Below are 22824 nucleotides of genomic sequence, written 5' to 3'. Positions count from 1 at the left end.
ACACTGGTGATGAGCACATGTGTGTTACTATAGAATACACTGGTGATGAGCACATGTGTGTTGCTGGAGAGGACACTGAAAGCCTCAGTGGGGAGAGGAGCTGAAAGTTGACGAGATGAATGACTGGGGAACCACTCAAGTGTGCATGAAAATACTGCAGCTAAACCTGTTACTTCGCCTGTTGATGAAAACTGAAAAAGTCTTTTGTTTCACAAAGTATCTTGGTTTTATTGCTGCCTTTTCCTCTTTTTCTCTGATGAATGGAGTTCAAGTAACCTAATGAATTTCCAAAGGCTCAGTAACTAGACTCTAAAACATAGTTTGCTTGTGTATGCATATATATATGAAAGTTGATTTCTTTATTCTAGCATACGCGTCCTAGGCATCACCATCAGGGACAGACTTGGAGGAAGGCGCCTTTACCTGCTAGGTCATCTCACCACAACCTCTGGTACTTGTCAGCAAAGTACTTAGGAGTATAACAGGTAGCCTGTAGTTTTAATTTTCTGCTAATCTTTTTTGTGGTTGCTTGAGACAGGGTCTCCTTACATAGCCCTGGCTGTCCTGGAACTGACTATAGACTATGCTGGAGTCAGACTCAGAGATCCGCCTGACTCTGCCTCCGTCATGCTAGGATTAAAGGCGTGTATCACCACTGCCCTAGTTTGAATTGTCCTAACTGTAGTCTTAATGAGTGGCTCCAGTTAAACCAACATGACTTCAATCCATTATGCAAAGATAACATTTATTCCATTAAAATTTGCTAGCATGATTGCATCTCTTTAGTTCTCACAGCACAATAAATTGTGTTGAATGTTCCATTTCTTTGTTTTTTGATTTTCTTATTATGTCTGTAATGACAACATATTTAAAATAAAAGTCTTTTAAATGGCAGAATAACGTGATAACATGTCCTCACTGATAATTTAATACTTGGCTGTAATGAGCTTGTCTGAGAGATTTCATTAAAAACAGCAAGGTGCCTGAACATCAAAACCAAGATGGTTTTAATCACAGAATTATAGTAATTATAGAAATCCCAAGATTTTCATCGGACATAAAAGGCTTTCAAGGGCAAGCCTACATTTTAATCCTGGTACTAATAACTATGCATTGTTCTAAATTATAGCTGAGAGACCCTTGGGTCCAGAGAAACACTAGAGAATATATCAGAAAGAAAACATTATATAGTAAACTCTTACAGAAAGTGAACTAATGAACAATTTTGGTAGAGTGGGGACATTAGTAAGAGGCTTTTCTCCTAGGCAGTGGGAGAGGACCTTCCAGGTGTGAGCATCCAAAGCAGCAGGTGCATGATGCATTCCGAACAGTGAGCCTGCATCAGTACCATGTCCTGAGTGCAGAGAGTGACTTGGAACCTCCTCTCCCCACTAGGGATCTGGAGGCGCAATTTGTGTGGATCTTTCTTCCCTTCAAGACTGGGACACACAACACTAGGAAAGGATGTGGTTATTGGCCAAGACCCTAGATTTCCGAGGTGGAGCAAGGATACTGTAAAAATAATTTCATCATTATAGGGATTATTTAAAATGCCATTTTCATAAAATGGCAAAGTGCAGGTCCTCCTCGATTTTAGGAGACCTGGTGTGTAAAGATACACACAGAAAGGTTTTATTAAAATATCCCTAAACAAAAGATTTGTTTTATCTATTTTATTGGTTCATTAATTCATTCATAATTATGATGATGAGGATGATTTTAAAAGAGAGAGCAGTTCAAAACTAGCATATCAAGAGATATTGTCTGAGATAGAAGGAGAAAGGGGGCCTTGCGGACATAAAGATGGTGTGTCTGGCTTGCTCCTCCTTTATTACAAGGATTGGTTGTTGGGTGTAGTCATTCTATGAATTTGCCAATGACTAAGCAAGACACAGAAGTCCTCATTTGGGCTTAAGAGGCATGCCACGAATCTGAATCCTGGAAAGATAGCATCGCATCTCCGTTCTCGTAACCCATCCCTTTCTGTGGTAAGCGACGCAGGAATGATTGTACATTTGGTTGGACAACTGTCACAGATTCTTCCAGCTGTGTTGCCATCAGTACTTTTCTTTGCACATTTGAACTTGTGGATACTTCCTTACCTGTCCTGAAAACCCGATGTCCATTCTGATGGTCATTGAGCATGCCTAGGAGGAGAGCACATGGGTACACACACACGTGACTGCCGTCATCTCTCTACTTGACAGCATCGGTAGAAAAGTCCGCTGCCAGTAATTTCAATGTCATCAAAGTTTTGCTTTTGAGCATTAAAATACGTGTCATCATGAAAAATTACAACATATAGAAAAATAAAAGTAGAAAAAGTCTCGATTCTCAACAGAAGAAGTACTACTTGCATTTAGTAGTTCTTCCCAGACGTCTTCTCAAGTTTCCTTTGAAGCACTTTGTGTTTTGATTTACAAACACGCTTATACTTAATATCTACCATAAACAATTTCCATAAATCTTCCATAAATAGTCAACCAATTGGCTATTGATTACCATAGTGAATGAGCCCTCAGTGTCTTAAGGCACTTCATGTAACTGGATATGGGGTTCATGAAAATCTCAACAACTCTAAGGTTTCTGAACATGCAGTGACCAAAATTACTTAGAAGTCAAATGCCCAGTGAATCCACGTTTTTCCTGCAGTACTCACCCACGCTGCACTGGGAGACTTTGTGGAAGCCTTGATTCTCAAGATAAAGCACACGCACTTTGCACTGCAAGGACTGTTGCACCACACACCAACAGTGAACACCTCAGCCCAGAATGATGTTGTGAAAGGCAGTGTATTTATTATTGCATATGCAAAATTTTCCACTCTTGTGGACACATAATGGCTTGATTATAGTAGACAAAGACTTCTAGTATTTTCCTTCTGTTGTTCCTCAGAATGTATCAAATTAGTGTATCTTGGATTTGTTTGTGTTGAAATAATTATTTTAAATAATTTCTATGTGAGCTTTCCACTAGGGCTTCATAAAATAATGGCCAAACAAATGTTGACTTGGGATCAGGGCAGCGTTTTCAATAATTTCTGAAAAATCTTTAAATGGATGTCTACTGTTTTTCATTACATATTTATGCAAAGTGCTTTTCTTAGCATCAGTGATTACAGAATCAAAATACCAATCAATTCTGCAAAATGAGGAAGGTGAGTTCCCATCCTGCAGGATCAGATACTCAGCTGAAGTTGAATTATGTCAGGTAACCGCAGCCCCCTCAGTAATATGCACATTTGCTTACTCAGCCATAAACGTTGAAATTATATAAATATGAAAGAATTGCATTAAAATAAATGTATGATTTGCGGTAGCTAAATATTTGACTTGGGTGATTATTTTGTTTACCTATATACTTTGGATCAGGTGAAAACGGGTCCTGACTGGAAGTTCCAGTGTGAATGGAAACACTAAGGGCCCTGTCTTTTGTGTCTCCTCAGGACCCCCTCGTCTTCGGCACAGCAGGAAGGCTATGATGGGAGCAAATGAAAGAACTTGGAGGATCCACTTAATCGATTGTTTCTGCCTAGAAGATCTTCTTTTGGAAGCAGGAGAGCCGTCTTACGTAATGGTTGACTTCCAAAGGCAGGCCGCCTTCTAGAAGGAAATGGATGAAATTGGTCCAGGGGACTTCAGAGGCACTGCGGTGTAACCAGGAAAGCCCTTGTGTGGGGCCTTCCCGGCGCCCTGGGATGCTGCACACGCTGGACGCATGGCCTGCACCTGAATGAGGATGGTCCGTCGTGGGCTGCTAGGGTGGATTTCTCGGGTAGTGATTCTTCTGGTTCTGCTCTGCTGTGCCATCTCTCTCCTCTACATGTTAGCCTGCACCCCAAAAGGCGACCAGGAGCAGCTGGCACTGCCACGGGCCAATGGCCCCACGGGCAAAGATGGCTACCAAGCTGTGCTGCAAGAGCGTGAGGAACAGCATCGCAACTACGTGAACAGCCTTAAGCGACAGATCGCGCAGCTCAAGGATGAACTGCAGGCACGCAGTGAGCAGCTCCGCAGCGGGCAGGACCAGGCCAGCGATGCTACCAGCCTGCGCTCAGGCTGGGACCCTGCACCGAAAGCCCAGGCCGATCTGCTGGCCTTCCTGCGCGGGCAGGTGGACAAGGCCGAGGTCCATGCAGGTGTTAAGCTGGCCACCGAGTATGGTGCCGTGCCTTTCGATAGCTTCACCCTACAGAAAGTATACCAGCTGGAGACTGGCCTGACCCGCCACCCTGAGGAGAAGCCGGTCAGGAAGGACAAGCGCGATGAGTTGGTGGAAGCGGTCGAATCGGCCCTGGAGAGTCTGAACAGCCCCGTGGAGAGCAGCCCACACCAGCGTCCTTACACAGCTGCAGACTTCATAGAAGGTTGGCATGCTTTGAGATTTGGGGGTTGCAGAGCAGGGATTGAGAAAACACTTCGTTTCTAGGATGACTGATGGCTAGTTTTATGAAGGAGACACCAGTTTGCTTTGAGATTTGGGGGTTGCAGAGCAGGGATTGAGAAAACACTTCGTCTCTAGGATGACTGGTTTTATGAAGGAGACACCAGTTTGCTTTTTCAGGCGTACTCTTTTCTCCCCTCCTTCTCTTGGAAACTGCACTAAATACAATTAGCTGTTCTGTGTTAGAGGAAGGTAAAACTTCATGCTTTGGAAGGTAAAGTGCTTGTCTGGAAAGCATGAGGACTCCCAGGAAGGCAGCTCACAGTTTTAGTAAAAGACGTTGCATGAAAAAATCAGGTGGTGAACAATCGAGGAAGACACCCATTGTCATCCTCTGGTTTCCACATGCAAACTCTCATGGATACATTATCATACACCCCCAAAAACAAAAGAAAAAAGATAAAGCATAGATATAAAACTCTCAAACAAGTAATTTCATTGTGTCTTTTACCCTAGACATTTCTCGAAACTGGGCTGTGCTAGGAGACCCAGACGAAAGGACAGTAAAGCATTCACATGTGCAGACCCTGTAGGGGACATGTTGCATGTACCCTGTGTGTTCAGCAGAACCCGTTAGGAGATAAGGGAAAGGAAGTACATGTTGATCAAGGGGAAGGCTGGTACTACAGATCTCAGGAGACAGAGGCTGGATTTGAACCCGAGAAGATTGAGCCTTGAGTGTACATCCCTAATTGTTGCGTGTCGGACTTAGCTGAGGGAAATGGGAGGAGTGGCTGACTCTTTTCATGGGTGCCAGTCGCTCTGGGACTGATTGTGTCTGTGTCTGATTCTTTAGAAGACATTCTCCTTACCTCTTTGGAAGACTCGTTAGTATCTTGTTCATTGATGCATTATTACTGGTTCCAAAACTTCTACTAAATTGAGCGAAGTCTTTGAGGGCATGTAGTTCCATTGTTTGACCTCTGGATAGAATCTTCTTCAACATGGCCAGAAATAGAGCTGTGTCTTCTTACCTGTCACCTTTTCTGTCAGGAGACTATACCATTGCCCCCAGCAAAGACAGTTTCTCATCAGTCAGAACTTCTTCCAGGCAGGGGTGACAGCCAAAATGGCCAAGTGTTTGCAGTGGAAGTGTAAGGAGCCAAGTTCAATCCTTCAGGACCTCTCACCACTACGCACAAAGCCAGATGTGGCAGTGCACACCTATAATCCCAGTTCTGGGGAGACAGAGACAGGAATGTAACTGAGGCTCACTAGTCAGCTGGCCGAGACTGCTTGGCACATTCCAGGCCCATGAAAGACCCTGGCTTCTACATGCATGCATACATACATGCACCTACACATACAAGAGCACCCATGCATGTGAGTATGCACATATGCATGCACTCACGCGCGCGCACACACACACACACACACACACACACACACACACACACACAAAACCCTCTGCTATTTTTCTTGTTTTCTTTATGCACTTGGATATCTTGTGGTATTTTTTTTAAATTTTATATTTGAGCCATGACTTCATGAAATTTTAATATAGAACCATTTTTCATATACTTAGAGCCACGTAAAGAAATCATTTACATGATCCATCTTTTGCTGAGAGGATTTTTGTAACTCATATATCTGAGATACAAAAAAGACAGAGCATGTCTAGCCACAAACAAGTGTGCTGATAAGCACATGCTGGCATTCAGGAGGAGTTCAGGGTGGGACGAGGCAGCATCGCATTTGATGATGCTTCATAGCTTATGAGCTGCTTCTCCATATATTATTTTATTCGCTGACCCTCGGGGGGATCATTAAACCTCATTTTAAAGAAACCACTGTTCTGCCACGCTCCCTTGAGTACGCTATAGATTGCTGCCCACACACAAAGTAATCTGAAAAGAGCTTGATTACAAATCAATTCTCGCAGCTTGGAAAGTTTGCCCTTTTGATTTTCCATCTGCCTTCGTTTTTGAAATCTCCATCTGCCTTGCTTTATCTGGTCTTGCTATGTAAAGGCAGGCTTTCTCAGCCAGCAGGGGCACTAAACCTGGTTTGTTTGCTCTGATACCTGGCTGGCTATCTGTTAGGGGTCCTCTCACCCAAACTGCCTGGTGTTGGGTCCATGTATAAAACACAAATGATATTCCCAGGGCAACCAATTCACATGTATCTTCTGAACTTAGTATAAGTCTAGACAGTTACTCTCATGGGTTATATAAATGAAGACAAAATGCTTTAAATATATTTGTGTGTAACTGATAGTTATGAAGAGCTCAGGTTATTTAATTTTTAAATTGTTATCCATAGCGAAGCAATATGGGGGCCATCTTTGATAGTCATAAGAAGTGAGGCATTTGGGAGGAGTCTACAAGTCAGAGGAAGATGCAGGAAGTAGAATTTAAGTTCAACACAAGGAAGAAATTGAAGAGTGTTGCCTCAGAACTGAGCGCCATTCCTGTCACTGCAGGAATGAGCTGGAGTTGTCGATTGTGGTTCTTGTTGCGGAGAGGTGGGTGGACTGAATCATACTTAATCTTTTCCATCCTGAATCTTACTTGATCTTCTCCATCCTGGCTCACGTTTCCTTCATCTGCACCTATTCAGAATGAGAGAAGCAACTGGGAAAAGCCCACTTGAGACCTGCTCTCTACACTGAGTCTGAGCGGTAATAAGAACTTCGCTGGGAGTAATATATTTTAAACAACATATTTGCATTTCTAAACATAACTGGAGAGAAAATGGTTTTGTCTGATGTATACTTTGGTGGTCCAAAGTTGGAGCCATTTAGCAAAACTGCATGGGAAATTAAGTTAAGCAGGAATGTTGTGTGTGCTCAGGGGATTTTAAATGAAGTCAGCAAATCTGCCTGCCGCTGGACTGGCAAGGCCAGGATGGGGCTCCTTGTGGTATACTAGTTTCTTCTCCTGTTGCTATGACCAGATACTTTACAAGAAGCAACTTGTGGGTTTATTTGGGCTTGCAAGTTTTTAGAGAATATAGTCTACCCTGGAGGAAGAAGCATGGTGGGAGGCAGATCCGCAGGAGGTGGATGCTCCTCAGATCACATGTTAGTGGACAAGAAGCACGGAGCATTCAGGAAGCAGGCTCAGGCTGTAAAGTCTTAAGGCCCTCCCCCATTTACCCCCTGCTTCCAGCCTGACTCTGCCTCCTAAAGGCTCCACACCCTTCCAAAGACAGCACCACTCAATGGGGACTCAGTATTCAGACAAACGAGGCCATGGGAACATTTCATGTTCATACGGTAACAGTGTTTAAAGAAATAATAAAGCCCTACAGGACGGAATGCTTGCAGGTAGCTGTGGTGTAAAACCTAAGGTGAGGCAGGTGACTGAAGCACGAGGCTCTATATGGTCTACAATGAGACCCTTAGGCTCCTTGAGAAATAGCTTGCTCCTCTGTCAATAAGAAACTTGCTGTGCATGTCTGCCAAAGCCCTTCTTAGATGCAGATGGAAGAAAAGTCCACCATCAATTTGCCAGGTGACCGAAGGCAAAATCACCTACCCAACAAAAGGAGAAATTGAGGTTTAACACTTAGGACGTCTGGTGTTGCTCTGACAGCTCTGTACTTCTGTAGAGTCTGCCTACATAGTGTATTGTCTGCAGGACTTGGTATTTCTCTCTAAAATCTGAGGGGAGCGGTAGTTGTCTCTGTGTCCAGGGAGTCTCGTAGGCACTGACGTTTATGTTGGAGTCTCATTTAATAGCATTACTTTTTTGCAGCATTTGGGATAAGAAGTGAACATCAAGCCCCTGCCTCAGAATGTCTAACTGTTCATCTTCCTGTTTCTTAACATTTTAGTACTTATTCTGTCAGAGGAAGATACGCACACTGGCATGCCATTGGCATGTGTCTTTGATTTTACGTTCTTAAAGAGAGTCATGGATATGTGTGGCATCGTTTCACAAAGAGATTTACCTTCCTAAATCTTCTGCAATCCAAATATGTGACAGCGGGACCCTACATGAGCCCTTAGTGTCTGTTGTCGCCGTACGGCTGTTCTGTCACTCTGCTTCCTGTAGCTGCAGCAGGGTTAGTGGCATGGCAAGAGAGTTCCCACGCCAAAAGGCTCAAATTAGGATGCCATGGAGTCAAACTCTGACTGTCAGAAAGGCTTTGAGGGGGCTGCGATTTGAACGTGCCCCTCCAAAAATTAAGATGGTGACAGTGTGGCAATCTTGAGGGCTTGAGCACTCACAAATTAAAGCCTCAGGAATATGACTAAGGCGTTTACAAAAAGGACTTCTCGCACAGCATCCCCTGTAGAGGTTGCAGGACTGCACAGACAATGAGCCCGAGCTTAAGGGAGTCCACCGCTGTGCAGAAGTTCATTCTGCCCTTTACAAACTATCCTGCTTCAGGGTTTCTCTTGGAGCTGCAAAACTGATTTTGAGAAAGGTACCCTGAGATGTATTTTCAAATCAGGCAATTTGGAGGTTGCTATATAACCTATAACCGTGTAGCAAGTTGTTCAGTCAGTCCTGACCTCCTGTCCATTACAATCAAGACTGCGGGGAGCTCTTGAGTTTTGGAGATCCATCGGTTGTTTGTCACCATGTGACTTCTACAGGACACTGTGATCACTTTGTTCAAGCTGGCTTTGTCAAGTCCAGTGCAACTCCAGGTCTGGAGTTTAGCAACCTATGATAATATGCCAGGGATGACAGTGGGCAGGAAAGCATGGACATGCTGACTGACTGTTAGCCACTTGATGATGGGGTAAAAACAATAAGATACATTGTAATGAACTGCTGCACATCTGGGGGTCCAGTTGCAGAAATAGGGAACAATGGGGATTTTGCACCCTGGGTTACCCTTGACTTATTTTTAGGGTATGGTGATATACCAGGGAACAGGGATGAGGGGGTTTGAAAGAACTGTGGAAAACAAAAAAGTATGTAAGGTCTCTAGGTAGACCTTAGCACCCTAAGCCAGTGTCTGAAAAAAACTGAAGGCACAGAACTCTTGATATCGGCTCTGCTGGACCACAGCTTTCTAAGCAATGATGGCTGGTAGGTGTTGCTTCTGGGAAAGGAGTCACTTTGAACCTGGTTTCTGGCTTCTCCAACTGGGGATTAGTTGGGGCCCCACCCTCAGACTTCATCAGCATGTGTGCATGGTGTACTTCTTCTGTGCACAGAACGTCCCCCCTGTTTGAGAGCTAATAAAGGATAAAGCCAGTTGTCAGGCTTAAAGAGCTAATAAGTTGTTTAAGCAGAGTGACGAAACTGAGTGAGGGAGGCTTGAGTGGACGAAACCAACCTTTGGTGCCGTGAGCTTTAGAACCAGTAGCAGGTAGCAGCTGAGAGGACACGGAGAGGTTGAAGATGGTGAGGTATGAGCTGGGCTTGAAGGGCAAGAATGGGGACCTGGAGAGGGAAGGTGAATTAGAACCTAGAGGAAGCAGAGAATGGAATACCATACTTCTGGAAGCAAGACTGATTGAACATGGGTTAAGGTAATGCCTAGAAGAGAGGTGGTCATCACCAGCAAACAGGCGAGAGTCCGTGGACTGTACGAGCCTGAGGGTGGGCCACAGGGATGCTTTGGATCTGGAAGTACACCCCAGCTAGAAGAGGCTCTAGAGCCCCAGCTAGCCCCCTTCTCATACTTCTGCAAGTTTCTAGTGTTCACCAACTTCAGCATCCTGCAGACCCCTGTACCCTGTGATGGTGATTGCTATGGCTTATTCCAGCTGGTTGCATGCTTGAACACATTCTGACATTTCGTAAGCATAATCTCCAATCTCATGTAAAGTCCTCTTTCCCTGTGATGAGGGCCTCTCATTATCTCTATTTAGCCCAGGTGGAGTCTGAAATTGGAAGAGGTTGAGAACTCTAAGTCTGCACAGCTGGTGAGCAACAGCTGAGCCTGAGAATTCTGCTGCCTCTGCTCGGGAGGTGACTGGCTAAATATACTAAACAGCCTTGGAGTGACGTCAGGCAATGTTTTTTAAAGCAGGTGCAGGACTTTAAAACATACTGGGTAGGGGCCTCCTGCTTGTGACTCATTAAAAGATCCTTAGGAAATTGTATTGTTCAAAAGTAAAGAAAAAATATATGTTGGGGAGACAGAAAGAGGCACAGAAAAAAAACTATGCTGAAGACAAAGTCTTTAAGGTTGCGTTGTTTTGTTTGTGAAGGGCTGGTTTCATGAGGCCCACAATAGCCTCAAACTCACTATCCAGATAAGAATGCCCTTGAGCTCCTTGCCTGGCACGTTCCACTTCCCATGTTCAGGGCTAACAATGGATTGATTTAACCAAAGGAAGATGTAGCGCCATCAAGCTCTATTCCCGTAGCTCTAACAGAATACTGCAGATTGACTAACAGTAAAATCAACAGTAGGAATAACAATAGAAATTCATCACATGACTTGAGGCTGGGAACTCCAAAACAAAAGAAAATCTAGGCAAACTCACTGCAATGGGAGAGCGCTCGAAAGGCAGGACTATGAATTCATTCTTGGCCTGATTGTCTCTTGGAGATGCCGTCACCTAATATTATTACAATCAGAGACTTCGGCATGCTTTAGAGGCGACGGTGAAACGACAGAAGGTTCATGGAGCCTTTGACATCAAAAGCTTTATGTGAACTGCTTGGACTCATTCTCTCTGAATGATTGCAGAGCTGTGGGAAAAGGAAGCAGAGAAGATGCTGGATCCGAAAACCTCACTGGCTTCCCCTCAAAGCTGTGGGCTTGCTAGTCAGTTTCTTAGGGGCACAGGCAAGGTTTACATCACTGTCCTGTAAAGCCTACTTTTCATCTTCTCTGCATATGAGGTCGACAGCCCTGGAGCATCTCACTCCCTTTGCCTTCTGCTGCCCCCTCCTTTCTCTGTCTGCTGATGCTCATCATGAAACACACCTTGACCTTCCTGCTCTGCAGAGCGCCTCATCAAGACAGCCCTGGATTGCTGTGTAGCCAACAATTTATACTGTTTCCTTGGTGAAATATTTTCTGAGTCTTTCCTCATTCTTTCCAAAGTAACATCTCAGATGTGAGGTCATTGCTCATATTTTTTCAGCCGGTTTATCAGTCCTTTGTTCAGATTTGACTGAGAGCTGACATTCACCGACCGCTTTTAGAAACAGTAACTGAAAAGCCTGATTTCTCTGTTCACGGATGGCAAACTGTTACAGCAGTCTTTCCTTCTGGATTATTCCATTTGGAGCTCTATTAAGTGAGGCTTTGAGAAGTCGGACTTCCCCAGGTCCTGTGGCTGGGGAGTAGTGGAGAAGCCTTGTCTCCTGGTCCGCTTACCCTTCCTTCTCTGCAGTAACCTTTAGAAGGTGTCTCAACCAGCTTTTGCCTCCTATGTCCTATTGTACACACAACACAGCCTTTAAAGAAAGAAATCACTTGAAATTCTTTGGAGGACATAGTTTTATAAAATATGAGGTTACATATAGTGCTCACATTTGGCGTTTTTCTCTGCCTTATAGTTTTACTGTACATTGGCAATGTGGATGGGAGGATGCTTCCCACAGTAGTAACCACTATGACCAGGTTTCCAGCTTGACCCACAAATCTGAAAATACAAACTCAAATCCTGAGAGCTCTGGGTAGAAAAGTAACTTTCTTGGTAAATGACTTTCTTTTTCTGTATTAAGCTTTGCCAGTTCCTTCTTGATTTAGAATCTAATAATTAAGGCCCATTTAATGACTGTAGTATGAAATAGTTTTAAACTGTGGGGAAATTGCAAACACAGTGTGAGATGCCAGCCATGGCACAGTCACCAAGACTGGGAAAGTCGCCTTACTGAAGAGTTTGACCGCTGTACTTCCGAGTTCTTTCAACCAACCACAAACTGAAACTATTCGATGGAAAATTCCAGGAAAAGGGATTCGTCATTTCATTATAGTATGTTATTTTAATTTTCTGTTTCATTGTCTTGTATTGTGTTTAATTTAAGTATTAAGCTTTATCACAAATGAACATGTATATGTAGAGCAAAATCAGTTGTGTGGAAGGTTCTGTAATCTCTCTGGAGGCTCTTCAGATTCATGGACAATGGGGAGCTACTGTACAATGCTATTAAAGTTCCTTTTCCTCTTTTCACACTAGGTGCCTCTGAACCTCTTCAGTCTGCCCTTGAGGGTTGTCATTCTGAATTCTGTATTTTGCAGATGTTCCCTTGCCTGTCCCCCGTCTTTCTAAACATGACACTGCTCAACTGTTGTGCACACTCTGCTTCTGTTGTCCTTTGACTCTGAGGTTTCATTGAAGTCTTTCATATTGACCCATCTCCTTGGTGAAGGTGTGAGCCAGGGCGAGCATCGCTTCATGTGGGGCTGCATTTTCATCTCTGGGGTTCCCATTCTTGTCATTACCACCTCTCACCAGAAGTGACCTATGAGGCTGTATGCATCTCTGCTGGAGCTTTGAACTGTCGACCCTTGTCTTTTAAATTCTCTGCTCCATGGGTCTACTGTCTGTAGCATACCTGGGTCTGGTTATGTTTGATGGTTCTTTGTAGATTGATGGTTTTCCTTGCTTTTCTGGTACCTCATATTTTTGCCCCAAACTAGACATCTTGTATGGATAGTGGAGGCTGAGGTAACTGAGAATGGCTCTCCCAGCCTTTAGGGTGTCAGGGAAAGGAGATCATCTACATGTTTCTCAACATGTAGGAAATGCTGTATGAAATAAATCCATTTCACAGGCTGAAAATATTATAGGTTGAAAATGCACCTAATATCTAAAGTCGTAGCTCATTCTTACTTGCCTTGAACATGATCGTAAAACTTATATTAGTCTAATATTGGATGAAATAACCTACTTTCTATTAATGTATTGAAAGCTTCATGTAGTTTATTAAATGCCTTGCTGAAAGTGGAAAACAAAGAACTATACAGACTCCCTCCTCTGGTAAGAGAAGGTTCAATCAAATATCATCAGTTGTGGACCAGACCCTCTGTGATCAGGATGTAGGTGAATGTTTGTTGTTACTGTGGCTACTCTTAGTGAAACAGGGGCTTCAAATATGTCAGTGGTATCTGGATTTATGTCTATGTTTAGGGTGAGGGTTGCTTTGACTGAGCACAGTCTTTGGGGTCCTGAAATTTAGGACTTCTATGTACTCTGTATCTTAGAGAATATCTCCTTACATTTTTCTCCTGTGAGTGTAAAAATTTCAGAAGTGCCCCCAGGCTATTCTATTGTGACTTGTTTCTGCAGCTTGTTAGCCTGGCTGTGCAGGGGAGCACAGAGCCGTGCAGTGGGGTTGCTGCGAATGTTTGATTAAATCTCAACCTCAGGCAGGTACCTTGCCACTGGGTTTGGGATATTCTCTGATCTCACCCCAAGAGGAAGACTCCTTTACCTCGTCCTTCCCCAAAGGAGAGAATATATGATACGCTTTCTCACTCAAGTGAGGCTCCCTCTCTAAGGAAGAGACAAGGGTTCAGGATTTTCTTGTCCTTCCCACTTGGCTGCTTCCCCTCCCCAGGTCACATGGTGTGGCCTCTGGTGGTTCCTTTTGGTCATTTTTGTTAATAGTCAATGAGATTTCAGGAGAAAAAAAATGGAAAACTAAAAGCTTCTCCAATAAACAAAAATAAGACAAAATACCTCCCTAGGGACATCACTGTCCTGTTGTGCTGGCCTCCATCATTTTGATTTTCCTTTTCGTGGTTGGCTATCTACTCCACAACACAAGTTCTCATGCTGCAACTGCAAATGTAGGGCCAGTTTGTTGTTCTTTGAGGTTAATTTTCCTTTAAGCATTTCTTTTTTAATCCTTACATTTACTTATTCTGGCTCTTTTTACGATAAAAAATATTTGTACTTTATTAAATTTTGCCTGGAAACAGAAACGTGAAACTCTCTTATAAAAAATAATTTAAAGTCGAGTAATGACTTTATTGGCCTGTATTGTGCTGCAAATCAATCATCTTGTCTCGTACCTCACAACCTGGTCTCCACCATTGCACACAGTTCACCAGTTTATAAGAAATACATCTTGTTGATTTCACTCGTGAGTTTTTGTAGTGGTCACACCCCAAATCTGGAAGACTATTGACAGAAAATTTACTTTGAGTGAAACCTCAGTTCCTCTGATTTATGGCCATGGGTGAAAGGAATGCCATTTTCTGTGCAGCTGGATTGTGGGGTTTCAGTGATAATGTAAAAAGAGGAAGGACGTATTTCACTCAGTCTTTCAGAGGCTCTGCTCATCACGGTATGAAGGTATAGTGGAGCAAATCACATCCCAGGAGCTCACAAGCAAAGAGAGAAAGTGCCTGTGTTAATGATGGCCTTCTCCATTTTCCCTTTTATACTACCTGAGCCCTCATTCAATGGGATAGCACCACCCAAATCCAGAGTGGTGAAAGGTTCTCACACATACACATAAATGGCTTTTTAATAATCTCCCATATACGTCTTATTCTAGTCAAATTGACAATCAAGATAATTCATCTCTCTCACACACACCCTTTTTTATACCACTATCTTGAGCAAAGCTCTTATTCTTTGGGTTTTAATGTTGCAAATGCTGCCACTTGGATTTCTTATCTCAAATGCTGTATTCACACAAGGACATGTATACTTTTTTAAAGAGATCATTCTTTAAGAATTTCATACTTTTTTTTATCATATTCTGTCTCATCCTCCAACTCCTACTGGATCTTCCCCTCTCCCTACACAGTAAGAAAGAAAGAAATGAAAGAAAGAAGGAAGGAAGGAAGGAAGGAAGGAAGGAAGGAAGGAAGGAAGGAAGGAAGGAAGGAAGGATGGGGAAGGGAAGGTAAAGAAAGGGAAGGGAGGGAGGAAGGAAGGAGGAAGGAAGGAAAGGAAAAAAAGAAAAAGAAGGAAAGAAGGAAGGAAGAAAGGGAGTGAGAAAGAGCAGAAGGAAGAAGCCACTGAAAATCATGGAATCTGATTTATGCCGAGTAACTTCTGAACATGGGGCCTGCCCTGGAGTGTGGTTGATATGCCCAGTGTCACTCTATTGAAGAAAACTGATTTTCCCTCTCTGAGCAGCTCTAATTTGTGAATGACTTTTGACTAGGGATGAGACTTTGTGCTCATGTCTTTACTCCATGCTGAGATTCTGAATGTCTTGAACTTGTGCTGGTCTTATAAATGTTGTCATAGTATCTGTGAGTTCGTATATGCATCTACCTTGTGTCTAAAAGATGCTATTCCCTTGTAACCACACACTATGTCTGGATTTTATCTTTCTGTACCATCTTTTGTGTAGCTCACCAAGCCTTGAGTGTGAAGTGTGATAAAGATATTCTGTTCAGGGCTGACCACTCCCAAGTCTCTCACTCTCTGCCTGCTGTCCAGTTGTGGTTTCTGTGGACCATGTAAGAAAGCTTCTCTTATGAGGGTTGAGTGATCAGTGCCACTCACTGATCTGTGGGTACAGCAATATGTCATTAGAAGTCACTTCATTGCCATGTTCATTTGGCAGAATATCAATTGGCTTTCTATCCTTACTGCATCAGTTTATAACAATGAGTACAGAGGCCCAGGTTAGTGGTATGGAGTGAATCTCTCTTCCTCATTACAGGAACGTGGGATCATTGTTTTCTATTTCTTTCCTCCTTACGCATAAGTCTACCGAGAACCCTTCCACGACATTCTGGTGTTTAAGTCCTCTGGACTTGGGAGTCAAAGGGTAATTGGGAAGAGAGGAAAAGGTACTCTCTGTTCCCAGCAAACCATGTGCCCTTTCTGTGCACATCTTCCACAATTCCATCATGTATGCCCGAAGACACATGAAAGACTAAGGCGTTATTTCTGTTGACGTCACTTTACATCACCCCACATAACACTTCATCAGGAACTACTGAAGCCAAGACTTTAAAGCTGTAAGAGGCATCTTTCCAAATCCTGTCATGCTCCTTCCTCTGGAATTCTGTCTTGGGGATTACCTCTGCCTCTTTTCTTCACTGTGTGCATCTCATTGAGCCCTAGAGCCATGACCAGCAACTCATAACTAACTCCCGAGTCCATCCTACTGCCAGCCTATAAAAGAGTCCATTCCTCTCTCGGTGACCCTTGTGGTATAACATTATGAGTTTCCAAGTTATAACTGTGAATGGATTTCACAGTTACATTTTGGGAGGATTTATGAAGAGTTACATGCCATGCCGCAGGATGGAGGGAGAGAGCTAAGTTGGTACTATAAGCATTTGCATTTGGTCTCAGCATACAAATAAAAGTCAAAGAGTGGCAGAATACACTTGTAATTCCAGTGCTGGGGTGGCCAAAGAGATGCCGAGGGCTTGCTGGCCAAGAAGCCTAAACAGATTGATGATTCCAAGCCAGAGAAAGAGAGAGACCATGTCTCTAAAACAAGGTAGATAGAAATATGAGAAAAGGCTGACCCAAGGTTGACCTCTGATTTCAGATGCGTATGCTCACACATGCACACATATAAACCCTTTCCCTTACACACACTAAAAAAAATGTCTATGAAATAGTTTCAGATCTCAGCATAGCCATAATCTGTACTTTCAAGTGACTTATGAATATAGTTTTGACCAGAACACATCTGTAAATAAAGGATCACATTCTTGTATTTCCTAGCTTTATCCATGTAATTGTCAGAATCTGCATTATTTCCCCAGAGAAAGGTAGCTCATTGCTAGGAACAGTGAGATAACTTTGACCATTAGCAAGCGACTGCATGTACCTGAGACGTTCTGCCTGTTTCCAGATTGTTCATCAGAGTAGAGATGTTTGTCACAGCCACAGAGAGTTTGTTTGTGAGCTTTGCGTCATTGAAAGACAACATCTGATTTAAAGGAGAAAGGGTTTAACTTGATCCACAGTTTCAGAAGTTTTTAACCATGTTCCCTTGGCTCCATTGCTGCTAGGTCTGTGGGGATGCGGAGGATCGTGGTGGGGGTACATAGGAGAACAGAACTTCTTGCCACATGGTAGCTGGGATGCAGAGCACAAAAGACAGGAAGAGGCTGAGATAAGGTCATATTCATCAAGGACTATTTCTTCGAACTAGAACTCATCTCCTAAAGTGTCCACCACCTCTCAACAGCACCACCACCACCCGAGGACTAAGTTTTCAACACGTGGCTCATTGAGGGACGTGCCTGCTAGGTACTGTGCGGAAGGTTCTGACCTTGTTCTACTCTAGAGGGAAAGGGTGACCCAGGAAGCTTATTCCTATTACACAGGGGGAGTTGGAACTGAGTTGTAAATGGATAAATGAAAAAAGTTACCCCATCATAAAGGCTTTCTTAGGTCTCATCTTTAACTCTTTCTGCCCCCGGGATTTTGCTTATATTGTAGACATAGATGAGGGGAATAAATAGGCCTTTCCAACTATGGAGGGTTCCATATGATTTATCAATTCATAAGAAAAAACAGAATTTTGAGAGATGAGATCCGGCAGCTTTGTGGGAAGGACACTGACTGCGGGGAGCCAGTGGAGCCAAGGGAAATTAAGGGAAATTGCATGAGGAAGTAATTAGGTTAAGTGTTAATTGAAACTTCCCAGCTAGCTAAACGTATGAATAGATGTGTAGTTGAAAATTGTGAGATGTATAATTTGATGGTTTCAAAGACTTATTCACAGGTCTCTACTCGTTGAATGTGCCTTAGACACTATTAGTGCTAGCTATAGACAAGTTAGACAATATAATTCCTACTCCAGGGTCTCATAGATAGACAGCAAGTGCATGGATAATAACATCCCAGGACCATGCAAGGAGTAAGTGATATAGAAGAGACAAAAAAATTGTTCTGTACAGGTTGAACTATCCGGGAAGGATATATCATGGAAGAATACTGTTGAACATGGCTTTGAAAGATCAGGCCAAGTGTGTGTGTGTGTGTGTGTGTGTGTGTGTGTGTGTGTGTGTGTGTGTTGGGCAGAGAGAGAAAGAAAAAAGCAGACACAAAGAGAGAGAAAGACAGAGATAGAGAGAGACAGAAGATTTTGGTAATCAGAATAATATGTATAAAAAAGATATGTTTGCCAGCTTTCTATATGTAGGCAACTGTGAATGATAAGATAAAACTTGAATATAAGGTAAAAGGATCATAGGATGGCGTGGGAGGAGGGATCATGACAAGGTAGCAATGCTGAAGAATTAGACGGATCAATATTATGTAAAACACCAAAAACAAATAAATAATGATCATATTGAATATGATATATAAATATTTTGTTTATTCTGCAGGACCCCGAGGCTATGTACTATTTAACATGTCATGATAGATTTAGTTACTAGCTGGGCCACTCAGATAGCAAGAAAGAGCATCTATTTGACAGAATTTAGATAGAGCCAGTACTAGAAATCAATCTGGAAGATCCTAAAAATGTTAGCACATATGATAAATCATCATCCTATGATCAAACTCTTATACTCGAATGTGTCTGCCAGTGAAACACAAAATACACATTCACCCCAAATTTGTATCCAAATGTTCATAATAACATTGTTCATTACAAATAGAAGGTGAAAGTAACTCAAATATCCATCAGAGGATGATTGAATAATAAAACATGATACAGTCACACAATGGAAAACAGAGTCTTAGAAAGAAATGAAGTGGCCTGGAGAGACGTCTCAGCAGTTGAGAGCATGTGCTGATCTTGTAGAGGACCCGGGTTCCGTTCCCAACACCCTCAATGGTAGGACACAAGTATCCTTTACTCCAATTACAATGGATCCAGTGCCACGCCTGACCTCCATGGGTACCAGTCTCTATACAGTGTATAAACTCAGGCAAAATACACAGCACATACAAAATTAAATAAATCAAGAGAAAAAGAAAGGAAGTAATGACATGCTAGAGCTTGAAAGAGTTATACTGAGTAGAAGAAGCTAAACAAAACGGCATATGCTGCATAACTCTAGTTATGGGAAATGTCCATAGTTGACTGTTCTCCTGGGGCAGGGCAGAGATTAGTGATTGACAGCTCTTCCCCGGTGGATGGATGGGATGGGGTGATGCTCATGTGCAGAGCTCCCTTTGAAGGAGATGACATACCCCAAATCTAGGCTGCAATGGTGGCAGAACTCTGTGTGCAGCAAAATAGCTGGTTTGTATACTTCAGATGGTAAATTGCTTGGCACTATGTCTCAGTGAATTGATTAAAACTAAAGGATATAATCTCTATCCTCAAAGAAAAAGTAAAAAGAATGAAGCTGGAAGATGAGCTCAGAAGTTTTGAGAAGGTTTGAAAAGAGTCAGGTGACTGAAGAGCTCCCGAGGGTACAGAGGAAGCGTGTGAAGCTGACATGTGCTGGACATTGTTTGCTTCGAGTTCCATGGTCATCTGGACTTTTCCACAGAACATTTTCAACAGGATTTAAGGGAGAATCTAATAAACATACTTATATGAGAGTTTTTTAAAAAAGGAATTTAAAGAAACTATTATATTTGTTGATGGTGGGTGTCCTTGCCACTTAGAGAATGGCGAACACACATATATATCCTGTTTTCATAAGACATTAGTGTGACGGGGAGGTGAGGCATTGACCGAAAGAAGGGAAACTTAAATCTTATTTTTACTATATGCAAGGAAACAAAATTCAGTGGAGAAAATTATGAAAAATCTCTGCCTATGTTGTTGTGATAAAACTCAATTGACTACCACAAAAATGAATTTCCAACTTGGAAATTAATTTTCCTAATTCACTGTCTCTAGCTGAGAACTAAGTAGTCCAGCATAATAACCAAAATCACATACACCATTGACTGGTGGCTGTGTGTTGGCCCTGAGGCTCAGGTGCTGGGCTGGCAGAATGGGCTGGCTGTGAGACACAGCTGAGCCTCCAGATGAGTTTGAAGTTTCCATCACCATGAAAGTCTTTAGAACAAAGCTCATGAGATGGAAGCACCATGCCTCATATAGGAAAGGCTTGCCAGCAATCAGCAGGGCAGCCAGCAGTGTAGATATCAAAGATTTTAATACTGAAATGGGGAGCGATTGGAGGTTGGAACGACAGAGAGTTGATGTGATCTACAAGAGCAGCAGTGTGCTGAAAGCTGATGGTAAAATGAAGTTCGCCACTCTGGGACGATTATTTGTCCAGCAAATATCTACTAAATCCCACAACATGCCTGGAATAGCCCAAGGACCTCGGCTTGAGGGCTGCATGCCCTTGACTCTGGACAAGTACTCATTTAGAAGGAGGCTTCATGGTTCTCATGTAGTTAGTCACTTCTTAACTGAATGCTATAAATTTCTAGATGTTTTCTGAGAGTCTCAGCAGTTATCAATGAGCCTTTAAGGCTAGCATGTAAGGACGTTATTCATTTTCAAGTTCAAAGTTTGAGTTGTGAGCGTTTATGATCAATGAGCAGTTTGCGAGCAATGCTGAATGTACTTTGGCTTCTTTTCCATGGTTAATGAAACCATTAATCTCTGTAACCTCTACCCCCAAACTATGCTGCATACAGTTCACAAAAAACTGCAGATCACTTGGCCTAATATAAAATATGTAGACCATAAAAGTATGCTTTGGTAGCCTTTAACCATGAGCCAAAAATACTTAGAACAAGTCGTGTCCTTTCCACACTGTTGGATAACACAGAAAGGCTGAGAATAGAATGGGAAAGGAAAGAAGACTTTATTTTCATTAAATGTGCACATAAAAATGAGTTATTACTTAAGCTCAGACAAACATCGTTAAAGGAACTGATAGATGTACAAATAGGAACCGATAGATATACGAGTGTTGGCTCATGTATGAGAGAGAGAGAGAGAGAGAGAGAGAGAGATTAAGAAAAGAAAAAAATAAAGGCACAAATTGGGTATCAAACAGTTACAATAAAGAAAGTAAACATATTTATAAAAATATATATTATATAAAAATAGATTGATGAGGCTGGGTGAGCGAAATGTATATTTAGTAATATAGTATAAATTTGTAAAACAAGGTGATCTTTATCAAGAACCTTTAACATTTTCAAACATTTTCCTAGTGTTTTCATCTCTGAAAATGTATTCTGAAGAATATCTATGAATATTTATATCATGAGGCTGGAGAGATGGCTCAGTTGTTAAGAGCAAATATTAATCTTAGAAATAATCAGAGTTCAGGTCCCAGCACCCGCAGTGTGCCACTCGCAGCTACCTGGAACTCTAGTTACAGAGGTATCTGATGTCTCTGTAGGTCCTCACACATATATACACATACGCACACCTAAGCACACATCCACACATAGGCATACACACATACGAACCCAAACACCCGCAACACATAGACACACATGCATACACACATTACACACACACACACGCATGTAGAGTGTTCATAGTTAGAAACAGTCCTGATGTCTAGCAAGAGGAGAGGTACAGTGTCTGTACAGAAGCATAGAGGAAAGCTTTGCGATGATAACTATCATTTTAATGATGAAAAGCAGAAAACATAACTATTAAGAAGACAAGATTAAGAGGCTAAAAATACTCAACTTAAATAGCTTTTTATTTTTATTTTTTTAATGTGTTAAAATGCCAATACTGTGTTCTCCAGACATCCCACTCTAAGCAACTGTTGTCTTTCTACTTTCTGATAGGATATAAAAATGCTCAAATTATAATGCTTAACTCAAAATAAAATGTTTATTTAATATTTAATTGGTTTAATTTTGCATATATATATATATATAGTGTCTGCATGTATGTATGTGTATCATGTTTGTGTGGTGCCTACGGAGGCCAGAGTTGTGCAGCAGATATATAGGAACTAGGGTTTCAAGTGGTTATGAGTCACTGTGTGTGTGCTGGAAATGAAACCTAGGTCCTCTGTGAGATTAGAGAGTGTCATTAACTGCTGAGCCATCTCTCTAGGCCAACAAGAATGTTTGACTTCCTAACCAGGACAAAATAGCATAGTAGGAAGAGACAATATCACAGGAGTTCTCTCCTGAGCTTCCCCATTGTCTACTCCATCTGGAGAACCCAGAAGAGAAGCAAACAAAATTTTAGATGACCCATCAATCCCTGGCACTTTTACAGGGAGACAATCTGAAGAAATGACGCTCTTTACAGGAAGGTGATCACCCGCTTTATCCTTGTAGCCTGAACTTCACTTCTATCAGCCTCCCAAATGCAAGTCAGCTGTGCAGCTCAGACCAGCCAGGTCTACCAGATGTTCCTACAAGTATCGTGGGTTAACTGAAGTGGCAGCTATGGTTCCTTGAAGATTCCTTTTCCTCTTGAATCTTATAATGCTTTTTCACTGTCTCAGGACTTCTGGAGGTTCTTGTGAGATGAATGAGCTTCACCTGACAAGAGGAAAACAAAACAAACCCTTCTTCCTGCTCTTCAAAAGTGAAAAATGAATAAGTAAAAAGACTCTCTGCAACAGCACCATTCTAATTTTATTTGAAGTTTATTTCTTTTTTTTAAATTTATTTAATTATTAAGGATTTCTGCCTCCTCCCCGCCACCGCCTCCCATTTCCCTCCCC

General features: G+C 42.3%; 1 protein-coding gene across 3 annotated transcripts in view; it reads left to right on the top strand.

Annotated features, from left to right (window-relative positions):
• Nucleotides 1-22824, top strand: part of Csgalnact1 (chondroitin sulfate N-acetylgalactosaminyltransferase 1) — a 339276-nt gene that overhangs the window by 245300 nt on the left and 71152 nt on the right. For all 3 annotated transcript variants that reach the window (XM_005367767.3, XM_026789580.1, XM_026789581.1), the window contains one exon: nt 3446-4366. In XM_005367767.3, coding sequence (XP_005367824.1) covers nt 3733-4366 — 634 coding nt within the window. In that variant the 5' untranslated portion in view covers nt 3446-3732. The remainder of the gene's footprint in view (nt 1-3445; nt 4367-22824) is intronic.

Source organism: Microtus ochrogaster, unplaced genomic scaffold (genome assembly GCF_000317375.1).
Source record: "Microtus ochrogaster isolate Prairie Vole_2 unplaced genomic scaffold, MicOch1.0 UNK23, whole genome shotgun sequence".
Lineage (NCBI taxonomy): Eukaryota > Metazoa > Chordata > Mammalia > Rodentia > Cricetidae > Microtus > Microtus ochrogaster.
This window is presented reverse-complemented; position numbering and strand designations above follow the sequence as displayed.